A 15,666-nucleotide genomic window follows, 5' to 3' on the forward strand; every position below is an offset into this window, starting at 1 on the left:
AAAAGAAGAGATACTGAGAACTATTAGATGTCTTTTCAAAAGCATTTTCTCCAGCACATTGTTCACATTGTGGAAATCCAGTCATTGTTTTAGGTAAATATTCCATGATAATGACATCTGTGGGTAAGTAACCTGGCTTTGTGCTAAGTCAGATGCTGCACTAGAAGTGGAAAGAACAGCTTTATTTAAGTTTCTGTTTAGAGGGTTTTTTTCTGTTTACACAAGTGGGAATTCTAGAAAAGCACTAACAAACTCATCAAGAAAAGAGCCAGACAAGAAGTTACACTTTTACCTGCTAAAAATATAACCTTCAAAATCAAGTGTCAAATTGTAAAATATTAACATTGAAATTGCTCATTGGTGCAACATGAATATAGATGGAGCTCCAATGACACTACAGTGCAACCAGATGCTTTTCACCTCCATACAGGTCTGCATTCAATCTGTCTGCAAAGCTATCCATAGCCCACTTTGCTACTGCTGCTTCCCTGTGGGAAACTTAAGATTCCGACCAAAAGTTACTATTTGTTTGAAATCATGTCTTTGTAAGTTTATTTTCATAAAGCTTCCCTCTCATCCTCTATAAACACTGTGTGTAATTCAACAAGCAAGGAAAAGAAGGACTAAGGTTCCATAAGAGCAAAGGCTTTTCAAGGTCAGGGAAGCACCAGAAGAGCTTAGTGAGAACTGTCACAAAACCTTCTATGTGGATTTTTAAGAAATTAGATGAACAGTCAAAGTGTTACCGATCTGCCCACAGTGCAAGAAAATGTCTCTTGAGGTTGTCTCCAGGATATTAATACTAAATCCTGACCCTTTTTTGTCAATTTAACCATAAATACATTATTAACAGTAAGCACTGAAAAAAAAATCGTGAAGTCTATTCCAAATATTTGGTTCATATATCTGTCTGTCTTACTACAGTATATAAAAAGTGTTCAGCTTTTGAATTGTCTAACACAAAGCTGTGTGCAAAGGACCTAAACCTTTCCCATATACACCACAGGATAATACTTTGTAAAAAAGTTAGTCTGATTTTATTTGATCAACACTTACAAGAATCGCTGTTTTCCACTGGATTGTAAAAGTAGTATGTGTCATATTCTACAAAAACTTAATTACTAATTCTCCAAACTATTGTCCTTGATGACTTCTTTGCATATATTATCTGGGGAAGAGACATTACTTCTTAATAAATGTATAATAAAAAGCATTCCCATTAGGCAGCCTTTGTATTTCCTATGTTCACATTGTACAAAAGTTGGCAATCAAAAAAAGAACACTCTTTTTTCCCCCTCATACCACATGAGGGGACATGAACACATAGAATGCATGATGTCAGACTTCAGACCCTGAGAAGCATTTTCAGTAGTGTTTTTCTCTCCCCTCTAACAACATAGAGAATCATCTATTTGCATCCATGGTAATGTATGTAAAACGTATTTATTTGTCTTCCTTCCCCACAATTCCATGGAAACACAGTATTTGTTACTTACATATTCATTTCCTACTGTTATTTTTCTATACCCTGAAGTTCTGCTTATAAACTCTGCTCTTAAGCCAACTGGAGTTAATGACAGGGAATAATGTGGCCATGCTCTCAAGGCAGTTAAAAGTTCATTTTCCTCAATGCACAGGTTACAATGTAATCTCTGTGGGCTTACGCAACAAGAGCATCTGACTCTTTTGGCTTTTCAAAATATACACAGAAGAGATGAAACCTTGCTGACAATCCTTCAGCAACAATAATCTGATTCACAGCATGTTACTTGTCTAAATGTCTCTCTCCAATTTTAAATGTTAATGTTATACCACTAATCTCAAAGAACTTTTCTGCACAATACTTTTTCTACTTCTAGATCAATACAACTGAGAGGTTAGGGAAGAAAATGTGAATTCTAGCAGGCAAAGGGGGGCCCTCAATGCAGGTCTCCAACACTTTTTAGATGACAGTATTCATCTCTCTCAATCCCCACCCTAGGGTTGAACCCTGAAGCTCCCATTCCCTTCTGAGCTTGCTGAGGTGAGGAGAGCACCCAAGCCCCACAGGGGCTCCAGACCAGCTCTCAAGAGGAGAAAACCAAACCTAGGGGCTCCACATCCTTCATTAGTGGCTTCAGAACCACAGACTTCACACATTCCAAACCTAAAATGCTGTTGAAAAAATTTTGAGATCATTCCTGGGAAAGAGAACTTAAATGACCTGATGAACTCAGCCCTGAAAATGGAGGGATGCAAAATAATTAGGAATGTCAAAGTTTAAAGCCAGATGTCCTGTACTGTAAAATTAGGAGAACACACAGCTACCAGTATTTTGCTTTAACTTTTTAACCTGAACTTGCAAACATTGAAATATATAGTTTTAAGCATCTCACAAAGATTCAAGTTTAGGAAAGTATCATTATCTATGACAGGTAATTATTTGGGTTTTTGCTTAATAGCTTCCTTGAAGCATGTTCCAATTAAGTATAATGTGCATTTTTATTCATGTACTTAACACTTTACAGCATTACTAAGTCAACTTAAATCACAAACATGAAACTTAATAGTCTAATAATCTTTCCATTAGACAACTCGATCTTAGGGAAAAAACCCCATTCATTTTGGGTAAAATGGCATGCTTTAAATATTACCAGGACTTCCTAGTTAAAAATTCCAATTTTAGCAAATAAATCCACTCAACATCAATGGTATTCACATCAAATATGGATTGTTTTGATTATTAAATACTATTAATGTAGTTGAAAATCAGGTTATCTGAAATGATAATATTCCCATTTCTCATCAAAAGCTTCTGCTGTATCCCATTTTTTACTCCCAAGAGAGAAAAACTTCTGGATGCAGGCCACATCATTTTCACACAGATGAAACACTGAAAAACTGAGATCAAATTAAAATTCTTTGATTCACTACATTCAAAGTACTAAAACCTTAAAAATTCTATACACAGCTTTAATTTACCATAGACACTACAACAAACTTCCTAAGATACATTATGATAATACAGAAATTTTAATTTCAAAAAAATTTAAAATGATTAGTCAAAAAAAAATTAAAATCTTTGTGGGATTTCTAGTAAGAATACTGTATTGATAAAAAAAGGCTTGGTTTCAAATTTAAGATACTATAATTTAGCAGTAATATTAAAATAACAAAATTAAATATACATATTCTTAATAATGACAAATCAACACTCAACTTTCCTGAAAGATTTTGAACAAGTTTGAGAGATTTCTGTGTTGTTTTTCCTCTCTCATGAGAATTTGCTGTTAGTACTTTGTGCCTAATTTTTTTTTTTAAATTAGCAGCTCTGCAGAACAAAACATTAATTTTTCTACTGAAAGGGAAACATTTAAAGTTTTCTGTAACTTCTATTAGTCTGTACTGAAATAACACCCTTGGCAGATGACAAAAGGTCACCTGGTTGTTCCACAGACATAATGGGCTTGAAATTTGCAGAGCAAACCCAAGCAGCAGTTGGAGGAGGCAGTTGGAAACGAACCTACAATGGAATTTACAACATTTGCAAAAGTACTGTTTTTACACTGCAGAAGTCTAGCAGCTTTTTATACAGGGGAGGAAAAGAGGCAAGAGGCCTTTTATTATCCAATTCTGTTTTCTGTGATAAGACAGGTACATAAAGAAACATTCAAGCACTAAAAGCTGTTAGGTATTTGTGTTAGCAATTTAGGTAAGAACATCTGACACAAAATGCAGACATTTTACCTGCATTCCTGATGAAGCTACACTAACAGCTCCCACCCAGATCCACTCACACATCCCCCCTCTCTTTACTCCCAGTCAAATATGTAAGAGCATGGAGATGTTACTGTAGGACAGCTTCCAACACCACAGACTTCTTTAAATGACAATGCTCTGTCCAGCTGGATTGAGTCTATGCTCATTGGGGAGATCAATAGCAAATAATTTCATTTTTCTCTTGATTACACCCTTTCAGTCTGGGAAAAGAGAACGATTCAGCAATCAAACAGTAAGCACAATTTATGAGTAGTCAATCTATGGATAAGTATTTGATTGCATAAACATATATGCAATTATTTTTTCACAATGAACAAACCCATATCATTAACTGTACATTTAGAATGTATTTGTCAGGTAAACTCTTTGTGATTAACAATTGCTAGTGGTGCCCTTTTGATTTGCTGAGGTCGTGTTTAATCTCATGATCAGAGGACCACCAGGTGTTTCCAGTCAGAAGGGATCTGCTTCAGTTCTTAGAGCTATCCTACACAAAAAAAAAAAAAAAAAAAAGAAAGGGAAAAGATAAACTGGATTCTCCTGGGGCCAGCTGACAGCTGATTAAGCCCAACAGAAAGACAGGAGTTGTGAAAGATTCAGCTGAAGGTCAAATGATATAAAGGGCAAACCTGACAAGAGGCTGAAACACTTCGACTAAAAGGATCCCTTGCTAGGGGCACCCTGTGAACAGAAATGCTTATCTGATACCAAATACAGGCTGCTTGAATATACAAAAGAAGTGATTACCTGAAGATCCTCAAGTCTGAAATGAATAATGATAATGAAGAAGATTTATGTTATACTGTAAAGCCCACCAGACTAATACGAAGAATCATCCAGCAAATAAATCAAAAACTAATTCAAAAGTTCCACAATGACATGCATTATGAATTTGCAGACTAGGTGACTTCATCTGTTCTTGCAAAATCTCTGATTAGGACTTCCCTCAATGGAAATAAATTGAAGGAAAATGGTGCACATGCATTTGCTGAAGGGTGCTCAAAATGGCCAACAGAACCAATTCTGTGTTTTGATCCTTCCTAGTTTTCTTGAAAGACACTTACAAATGTGAGAAGATATTTCTGTGTACATATATATGCAAATAAGAAGAGTCAAAATTATAGGAAAACAAAATATTTTGGAAATTCAGCATCTCAGGAGAACCAGAGGATTTCACTGGGGTTGGTAAGTTAAAAAATGAACCTCCACTGAAAGAGCTGCTTGAGAAACGTTAAGCAGCAGCTCATAGTCTTCAAAAGTGAAAATGTCATACAAGGGACAACCCTGACAATCTTTACTTTTACGTTCTAAACTTTCACTTCTGGGAAATGTACAGTATGATTATTTTCTTTACTGCTCTTAGAAATCACAGTCCAGGTTGGGAGACCATACTTTTACTACAGAGAAGGATATAATCTCACAGTTACCTCACTTTTTTAGCTTTATGTATTGATAAGGTTTCTCTATTTTATTTTTTAAAGATGATCAAAACGAGACATAGAATCCTAGACAATATGTTTGCCACTGATGGACTGGCTTTTCTGATTAACTCACAATAATCCTCTTGAGCAATACTCTTAATCTAGAACAGTCATTCACAGCCTGTCATTTGACTGGAGGCACTTCAGAGGCTGAAAAGCATCATCGTACATTCAGAATAGTAATACCACACCTGAAATATAGCTTCCATAATTTGCAAATATCAAAGACTCTAGGGACCAAACTGAGTAAGTAACATCTTTGAAGCAACTCATTAACTGAAGGCAAAGCATGCCTGTTTTTAAATTGCTATTTTACTCTGTGTGACCAAGTGATGATTTTGACGTCTAGACGAAATTCTTTACATTGCTGACTTCCAAAAATTCTCTCAGTATCCTGCATTCAGGGTTATGGTAACAGATCTGGCTACCCATGGAGGAACTTGCTTCCCATCTGTATCAGCAAGGGAGCTGAAAGTCAATGTTGTTTACCCCCAGCCACAACACCAAGAAGTCAATGACTGCTGCTTGCTGGTACTGCCATGTTGTTACACGAGCAGCCAACACAGAGAGAATTTGTTTGCCAAGTGCTGCCAAGTTCTCCTGCAGCCTCACTAACATTATCACCATCCTCCAATCACCTAATAACTTTCTTCAAACTTACAGCAAGAGTCATCTTTCTTATTGCATCAAAGGATCAATTCTGATTTTCTGTGTATTACTACCACTCACTCAGATGAATTGAGTGAGTTATTCCTGAGATAAAATGTGCTCAGGGTTTAAATACAATTGCCCCTCACTTTGATAGATATAATTTATAGAAGCTGACCAAGACCATTTATATATTATCACATAGGAAGTCTTCATTTTAGATAGAATTCCAGTTAAAATACTAAGAACAAAATATTTTGTCTTTTTGTTTCTTCCCTAGAAAAGTGTTAGTAATTTTTCTTCTTAGCAGCCTAAAGTATCATACTGGTATCTAATAAAGCTGTTTATATATATGAATTTTAGTATTTAGCCTTCCAAATACAATCCTGGATAGATCATGCCATAAGAACACAGTAGTAAGGTGACTAGTAGTGACTCTTCTACTTTGTTTGCACAAAACCTGACAGCTTGACTCTAAAATGGACAAGAAGACCCAAAAAAGAAATGCCACTCTGAAAGCCTTTATTTCTGCAAAGTTTATGAACTCATAAACATTACAAGGAATACTCAAGACATGCCCCACATAAAGGCCAACATGAAATAAAGGCCTTTTATTTCATGTTGGCCTTTAGGTGTGGCATGTCACTGCACACTAAATGATTAACCACTCTCCTCATAGTGGAGTGCATGTGTGTGTGTGCAAGAGTGAGCATTTTTATACACCGCATACATAATTGCCATCACTAATTAAAATAATTATCCAGACACTCTGGATCTTTATAGTAAAGATGTACAAAATAATATTTTAAATACTTATGACTGCCTTCACCGTTGGTTCTTTCTCATGAGGATTACACTGGTAGTTCAAGATGTTAGAAATTGAGAATGTTACAGAAAGAAAGAAAAATAAATTGAATTCTTCCCAGCAAACACCTTGTAATTTGATTATACATAATGAATGATTACTAGATTTTCTTAGCAGCAAGAGGTATCTTTCGGTCACCCAAACAGTACTTCCCAAATCAATCACAAAATAAAAACCATGATTGATTGATTGTTGTTATTCTACACCAAAAAAGCAACCTCTGGGATGGTGAAGTGGATTACCATGTTTGTTTGATCTTTTCCAAACAGATTTCACTCAATAAACTACTTATATGTTTTTATAATCGCATCATACTAGAGGCTGTTTTTCACTGTCAGGAAAATTTCTCTGGGTGAGAACGAAGAGTAACTAAAAACAGGTCCATAGGGATTTCCTGAAGAGGAATAAACAGCTTTTCTAAACTCCAAGATGGGTGAAGAAAAATTTGTCTTCTGCTGTACTAAAGGGAAAATTTCTCTGAAAGCATTGACAAATATCTTCCTACACAAACTATACTCTGACAAAACCATAATTTTGTCACCCCTGAATTACACCCCTGAATATTAAACATTTGATGCAATGGACAATTTCTATTAAATCTGAAAGGGACACAGTCTCAGATAACAGTGACAACTGCATTCTGCCCAACTCATATTGGTTTCACTGCTTCCTCCTCATTTGCCCTGAACTTGGGAGAAAATGTGTGATAAATAAGGGGGCTGAGGAGGAATTCCCTGTTACGTGGGAGAACTGCAGCAGCACAGGGCTGTTAAAGACAAATGGCAACAGGACTGGGGATAATAGCTGCTAATGCAAGGCATTATACACAATGTGGGAAGGAGAGAAATGAGGTGAAATCTTGAGTGAAAATGATATTTTGTGAATATCTTTGTAAATTTGAAGCCATGAAACCTATTTAAGGAACATACTAGTATCATGTCTTCACCATGACATTCATTTGTTGACACTTTAACAATAACCAGAGACTTGCAGGCCCCACTCATGTCAACCTGTCACTATGTTTGAAAGGCACTGGACTTGCTGATCTACTTTTAGCCAGATTCCCTTGTGTACAGCTTTAAGGTATCACTGAAAAGATACTGAACTTCACGGGATACAAACTGTTCTTATACAATCAGAAGGCATATGATTAGCTAATAAAATGCATTAATATAATATCAGGCACAGACAGAAGGAAATAAAATACATTTCTGCAGAAGAGATTAACATAGATATTTCAATGGATTAGGAAGTTTCAGCGACAGAAGGTATATTTAATATATAAAATCCATATAATGAGAAGCAGTTGAAAAAATAGGACACCTGTCATGTGTCCAAGAAATATCTTCATAAAAAAGCTGTCACATATAAACACTTCTCAGCAACAAAACCCTCTGCAACTGAACAAGGCAAATTTAATTCTGAATGTAGAATGTGCCTCAGCATGGATCTTATAATTACTAATATCCTTGAGCAACTGGATATCTCCAAATTCAAACAGCACTTACCTTTTCCAGTTAAATAACTCCTTCCTGACATTTATGATTAATTGTACATAAAGGCTGTTGGTTTATTCTAGCAAAAGGACAGTTAAAAAGGAATACAATCAATGTGTATAAATATACCCAGAGGCAAACACCTGAGAAGGGTAGGAACTAATTAAGCTCAAGGCCAATGCTGGCAGAAGAACAAATGGTAATAACTTGGCCATGAAGAAATTCAGGTTGCAAACAAAACAACCTAATGTTTTCAGATGAAAATTCACAATTTTGTGATCAAGATGACCTGGCTGTTTTGAGTAACCAGGGCTTGAGCTCAAGAGCCCAAGGACGCCTCTCACTTCCAGTCATACATCCTAAAAACAAAATGAATTTTAACACTCTTGCAAAACAAATAGATGTTAAATCCTGCAATAAATCTGCTTACTGAAAAAATATTATATTGGCTATAAATTATAAGATAAAAATACCTATAAACTCAGAATCAATAATTAATTATAAAAATTAATCAATTCCCAAAGGTTTAAAACCTGATTTGCGTAGTTCCAGAAGACTATGGCTCCTCATTCAAGCTATCGTGACTCTGAAGGATCCTCTCCAGCAACAGGTAGAGCTGCTTAAATCCTGTTACAACAACAAACTCTGAAAGATCCCTTCGCTTTCTACCAATATTCCTTATTCTTGTTCCAGCCCCCAGACACTGAGGGGCATGCCTTACCATACCAGAACATAAGGAATAAGCTATCATTTTTCATGTCTTATGGAACTTGTTTCTATCTTGCCTATCACAACACCTCAAGAAAATAATACTGAAGAATAACCAGTGTGCATGTGGGATATGCCAATCAACCACATACATGGCCCATTCACTGCCTTTTTCCACTTATTTTAGTAAATTTTATACACAAACCGATGGAAAACACACAAATTAAGTAAGTACCTTTAGAATATTCAGTGTTTTGGGTCATGGGGTGCTTTTTTCCAAGCTGTGAAATTAGCAAACTTTTCACTAAGAAAGTTTGGTCTAGAGAGGTGAACCATTTCATCTTAGATTAGATTGATTTGTGCTTCTTAAGGAACCATGAAGAATCTGCTCTACTGTCAGTTGATCCTCCACAATATCCATGATTTAACTTCAGCTTTTACTAATAAATATATTTTCAGTCATTAAATACAACAGCCTTTTATTTTGAGTCTTTGGCAATATTCATGTTCACCAGAAATGCCATTTCAACTGATCTCAACTTTTTTTTCAAAATGCAGATCAAATTAATTGCTTTCCTTCACCTAAAAAATATTTCCCTTTCTTTCCTTTCTCCCCCTCTTTTTCTTTTATTGATTGTTAAAAAACCCCAAACCACAAAATACATACAATGACCAAATATGGATGGTCCTTGATAATCGTCTTTTTTTTTCCCCCAAAATATATCTGTAATATAGCACACATGCAACTCTTAAGCAAGGAACACCAAAGCACTCCTAGTCCAGGATGCCCAGACCACATCATGACAAACATTCTCATTCTGGACAAAAGCATAGTTAAATTCTTAAAAAAGAAGATGGTGATCACTGCCAATTTAGTGATCTTCTGTGTTTATTGATAATGATACCTATGTTAATTGTTGCTTTGCTTTATTAGAAATATTATTTGGGGGACAAATAATTTTGTTCATCAGATAGGTAGGGTTTTTTCAGAAAAAATTCTTTTGTATTTCAACTACTTTTCACTTCAGACTGAACCAGAAATCAATTCTTCACAAGGTTCTAATGTGAAGTTATTAAAAATTGCTTTATACTCTCAAAATTCTTCTTTCCTATCTTTCTTTCTTTCAAGGAAAATATCGATTTTCAACCAAGACTTAATAGCAACAGATGGAGGACATTCACTAGTATAGCTTCTTTTTTTTTCCATTCTACTGTGTTTTTCTTTTTAAACGGAAGTGCTGCAAGTGGTAAAGATAATACTATTACATACATGTATATATCTATATGTGAGGAAACATACATTCACCATTATATCATTATTTATGGACTGGAAATTTCTAAGTAATTAAAAGGAAAAATAGGACCAGCTTTTGCAGGTGGAAAGTGGATGTACTTACAGAAGCTCTAAGGAAATTTTCATTGTGCTAATGCAGTGCTATGATTGTTCAAAAAACTGAGTGGATGCGATGACTCTATAAATACACGCATTATTCTTATTCAGAATTCAGGACACTGTATCTCACTACATTCTTATTCTGCCTCATTTAATACTTACAGGCAGACTGTAAGAAGGTTCCAGTATCACTGGCACTGACATCTTCCCTTGAAGATTCAATTTTGTCAAGTAAAAAATCTTTTCTCCCACAATCCTCTCCTTTTTCATGCGCCGTACGCTGTACAGTCGAAAGCGAACCGCATAATTCCCAATCATCTCCGACTCGACATGATTAAATTTGAATGTCTCTGTGAAGACAGGGCACGGTCCCCGCTGGATGCTGGTTTTTGCTCTCTGCTTCTTTATAGGGAGAAGAACTAGGTGTACTTGCCACGAGCTTCCACCTGTCCTGCTGTATGTTGGAATGTCTGTGACAGCTGTCACTGTCACCAAAAGCTTCTGTTCCTGTGAGTCATAGTCAAAAGTCACATCCAATGTGCCATATTTAGCTACTGGCTCAGGATCAAAAGGTTTAGGAAGCTGTGAAGATGATCCTCGAGCTGACATATCCTGAAGAAGAAGAGAAAAAAAGCCATTTATTTATTTATTTATTGTATTCTATTATTGAATCTGGCATGGAAATTATGGTTTACTCTGACAATATGAAGCCACTATGATCTTTTTGTTCATTTCCTAAACAAGGTTATTAAGCACTGAAAGCCCAAGGAGATGGCTGGCTGGCAGTCAAGATGAAATCAAGACTTTACCTGGCCAATACCACCAAAAGCCAGGAGCCAATCAGTCTGAACTGATTGAGTTAAGCTGTAATGATCTCCTTCTGTGCCTCACATGTTAAAAAGTATATACATTTTTTACAAGATAAAACCACCTTATTTCATGTACTTCACACATGCATTTTGAAGTTCACCTATTACACTGCTTGAAGAGACAGCTAATGATTGAGAGCACAGTGAGATGCCAGCAAAGAACACAGGAATTACAAACCTTACACACACAGCTCCTGTTGCAGTCCGCAAGAGTTATATGAATATGCCAAAAAATTATAATAGAAACATAAAATCACAGAAAATTTTGAGTTGGAAGGGACCTTAAGTATCTTTTAGTTCCAATCCCTCTGCTATGGCCAAGAATGTCACTCTCAAGGCTTTATTCATGTAATTTTACCAGAACTGTAGAAGATGTATCTGTTTTGAATTCATCTTCTGAACTCTCTGTAAACCATATTCAATCCCAAAATTGTATTTTAAACTTAAAATTCAGACGGTTTATTGTCACTTCAAATTTCGAATAAAATACTGATCCCCTATAAAGTTACAACAGCCAGTTTGATAGGGATACTGAAACAGAAAATATTTACAAGTACAGGTCAACCCACTGCTCATACAATAAATTATTCCAAGTATGTAAACAAAGGTATTTCAAGTGTGTCTTCACATTATCTAAGATAAGCTTGTTTACATGAACAAATAGATGCCAAGACAAAGCCTTCTGAGCTAAGAAATGTTCTTATTTTAACCTGGCTGCCAGATAGCTGTGGGAATGCATTCCTCTAAAGGCTTCACTCCTGAAGCTTTGAGTGGCTATAAAAAAACATTGGCAGCATTCTCAGTTCTTACTGAATATGCTTACATTAACGACTGGAGTGACACAAAATGGGAAGGGCTTGCAGCTGGGCCTTCCAGACCCTGCATCAACACCCCAGGTACACATCATCAATTACCAACAGAGCTGCTTAGACAGAAACATCAGGGCTAAGCTCTAACATTCACTTCAAAACTTCTGGTAGCAACAGAAGACAATTTTGTAGCAAAAGAGCTTCTTCTGCACATGGCATCACTAATTAGACTTCACCCATAGATGTCAGTGCAGTAACTGGTTATTAAAAGCATTTCAATGAAATACGCATCAAAAAAGTTGGTTTCTTCATAGAAAAAAAAATACATATATATCATTACAATCTATAGCACAGAAATAGGAACCTTAAGCGGGCCAAATCACTATATAGCATCAACAATTGAAAAAAAAGACCTTTGTAATTTTTTTTTTCTCATAAAATTTATTTTACATTATGGGGTGTTCAGTTTGAAAAAGCATTAACAGAACTTTTATTTGGGTTGTCTGAAAAATCATGTGGAAGAATTTCAACTATAGTCTTTACAGTGTGATGAAATTTTCTGACTGGTTTAAAATGGTTTAAAAAATAATTCACTCTTACAAGGAGCTGGTTTGAAAGCAAAGGTGCCACAAAGGCAACTACAGCAATCTGACCAACCTGAAATCCTACTGTCCTATTTTCTGACAAACTACTTTTTTTTTTAAATGAAATGAGCAGGAGTATTAGTGCCTGTATAACTGTGCATTGATCTTTCGATTAAAGAAGTGCTTCACCATGCTCAACTGTTTTCATTTACCTCTGGACTAAGAACCGCTGTGCTGTCACTGGGAACATCCTCTTCGTACCCTTTGTTATGAAAGCTTTCTATTTCGTGTCCTGTGCTTCCCTCACTTGGGCACTTATACGAACACCTTGGGCTGTTGCTGCACTGGGAATATTCACATTTGCTGTCTCCAACTTCGGAAGGCGTACAGGAAAGATGAGGGGAGCCACTGTCATCCTGGTAGGGAGGCGGCTGCAGTTCATCCAGCGGGGGTGTTCTTCTCATCCTCTGAATGCAGTTCGCTGAGAAGAAGTGAAAATGCTTTGCTTACTTTCTGATTGTTCACTGTTCAAACAGTTCTGTGGAAAATGTAAATCTAAATGTCCAGACAGAGAATTTAAAAATCTATGTATGGCTTTTTTTTTAAACTTTATATTTCAAATCAGATGAAAAATACTACTGAAAAAAAAATTTTGTTCAAAACGGAAATGAATGATCTCTCAGATGAAATAAATTTAGATAAAAGCAAAGTTTTAAGTGTATAATCAGAATAGGTTGTGCAAACCACATGTAAATAAATATAGCATGGATATGACATGACAAAAATTCAAGGCTTGAATTTCAGGGATGCTTACCTTGCAAAAACCTTTGGATATCTTAATTCAGATTCTGTGCAGATGGAATGTAGGCCAATTATGGAAACAAAATGCACTCCCTAAAGCCACGATATCAAGCTGATTACCTCCCATGCAGTTGCCCACCAGGGAGATACTAAATTAAACTCTGAAGACAAGTAAGGTACTAAAAAAGACAACCTTTCACACAAATGAACTCTGCTCACCAATGAATTTAAAATGTGAAGCAGTGTCTCAGATTCCTTATTACTTGTTAAGAACAACTAAAGGGTACGTATCCAGTGTCTGGAAGTTACATACTACCTCTAGTCACTAAAGACAGTGGAAAAAGGGTCATGAACAATCTTGTGCTTGGGATGAATACTTGATGCTGACCATCTTTGCTTTTCACACTAGATAGATAGATAGATAGATAGATAGATAGATAGATAGATAGATAGATAGATAGATAGATACAAATGTGGTTATACATCTCAGAAATTAAACCTGATGCATGGCTACAGACACAGAAACTTAATTCAAAATAATTACATTTCAATTTTTTATCTCATATTTTACTATGCAGCATTACACAGTTGAATAGAATTGGGAAAAGACAGCAAGGTGTGCAGCAGCTGAAATTAAAGGAATATCAAGGACAGATAAAGAACTGTCTCAGATTTTGTTTACATTTTCTGTAGAGGTTTCAATGAAGATTTCAATGCCCCTGACATAAAGAATTACCTTATACATAAAAATTTCAAAGCAAAAATGTTTTCTGGTGTCAAACATACCATTTCATGCACAGAAAAACCTACCAAACAATCAAGTTAAAGAAAGTATTAACTGGGGAATGCAGGGCTCTTCTCTATTTCAACAGCTCCTAAAAGAACCATAGCAAAAAAGTAATTAAAACACTCCCACAAGATGAAACCACTGTCAGGAACCCTCTCATCTCTGATAAACCCATCAGAGCCAGCCTGCCATTCAGAGTGATTCCAAAATACTGTTCCAGAACTCCTGCAAAAGGTTTTCTGCTATTAGTGAGCCAGTGCTACTAGCTCTTGAAATTCCAGTCCCCCAGGGCTGGAAAACAAAACAGACAGCAGGGAATTCTATACTTGAATTGTAGTCATCTGTCTAGCAGATAAACATGAAACTTCACCTATGAATATTAGACAACTCATGCCCATGAAACTACATAGACATAGAATCTAAGATGATATTTTAATCATAATAAAATAAAGATGTGCATAATTTGACTGCCTATACCATGAAAACTGGACTTTCTTGTCATAATCTATATCATTAAATATTCTAGAAAATTCAGAAAAATAGCATTTCTTCTCGTTGTTGCCAAAAAGCAACAAACAGCATTAAATGAGACAGTAACTACTTGGCAGCCCTGAGTTTCTTTCTGTTCACTTGTCATCAAGTCTGACAAGAATTTTTAACACCCAGCTTTTCCATAATCTAATGAAATGAAAGTGTGTCCAGGTAGTTATCAACACTATTATTGTCTTACATGAGTAAATAAATGACTGTGTGACTCACTTTTTTCACTTTGATGAACTCCATTATATGTCCCTATGGGAAAATTGTACAGGCTGTGTGACAGAAAAGGTGCTTTTAATGTAGGCATGGAAGAAGTGAAGACAAAATTCTTATTAACCAGCTACGATTCAAAAATCTCAGAAAAAGCTAAAACACTGGGGCAGGTTTCAACTACATATTTTTCAAATTTCAGTTTACCAAACTTAAATTGCATGTAAATTCTTAAAACAAGTATCTGGGATTAAAAATCTAGAGACACCTCTGTCTAGAGAGTTATAAACTGGTTTTGAACAACAGCTTTCTGAACAAAAAAAGATATGAAAGTTTGCAAATTAATTCTCAAGGTGAAACTGTCTCATTTTAATTTCCCCCTCCCCACAGTAAATGATGCAATAAAATGAAATTTTTTTGTCACGGTTCTTTGAAAACCATGAAGATTTGAATTCCATCGAGACATTCTAATGACTGATGATATCAAAGCCAAGTGATATCACAGACAGTAGTGAATACAGCAATACTAAATATCTGATCCTGGGTATTTTCCTTAAAAATTACTTAGAAGTAGTGACAACCTGTCTAAAAAAATTTTGCATATGTTTCAAAGCTTAAAGTACAAAACCACTGCTACTGCTCGCTGGCTTATCACTGATTGTATTGGAGATCATTTGGAGCTGAAAGGCACGATGATCTGAAGTGTGTGCATATTT

The 15,666-nt window shown here is 35.7% G+C and overlaps 1 protein-coding gene across 3 annotated transcripts in view; it reads right to left on the minus strand.

Moving 5' to 3' along the window:
- SYT14 (synaptotagmin 14) overlaps window positions 1-15,666 on the minus strand; it is an 81,167-nt gene that overhangs the window by 9,909 nt on the left and 55,592 nt on the right. For all 3 annotated transcript variants that reach the window (XM_066546475.1, XM_066546474.1, XM_066546476.1), the window contains 2 exons: window positions 12,825-13,093; window positions 10,513-10,962 (listed from right to left, as the gene is read on the minus strand). In XM_066546475.1, coding sequence (XP_066402572.1) covers window positions 10,513-10,962; window positions 12,825-13,093 — 719 coding nt within the window. The remainder of the gene's footprint in view (window positions 1-10,512; window positions 10,963-12,824; window positions 13,094-15,666) is intronic.

Source organism: Molothrus aeneus, chromosome 3 (genome assembly GCF_037042795.1).
Source record: "Molothrus aeneus isolate 106 chromosome 3, BPBGC_Maene_1.0, whole genome shotgun sequence".
NCBI classification, from domain to species: Eukaryota; Metazoa; Chordata; class Aves; order Passeriformes; family Icteridae; genus Molothrus; species Molothrus aeneus.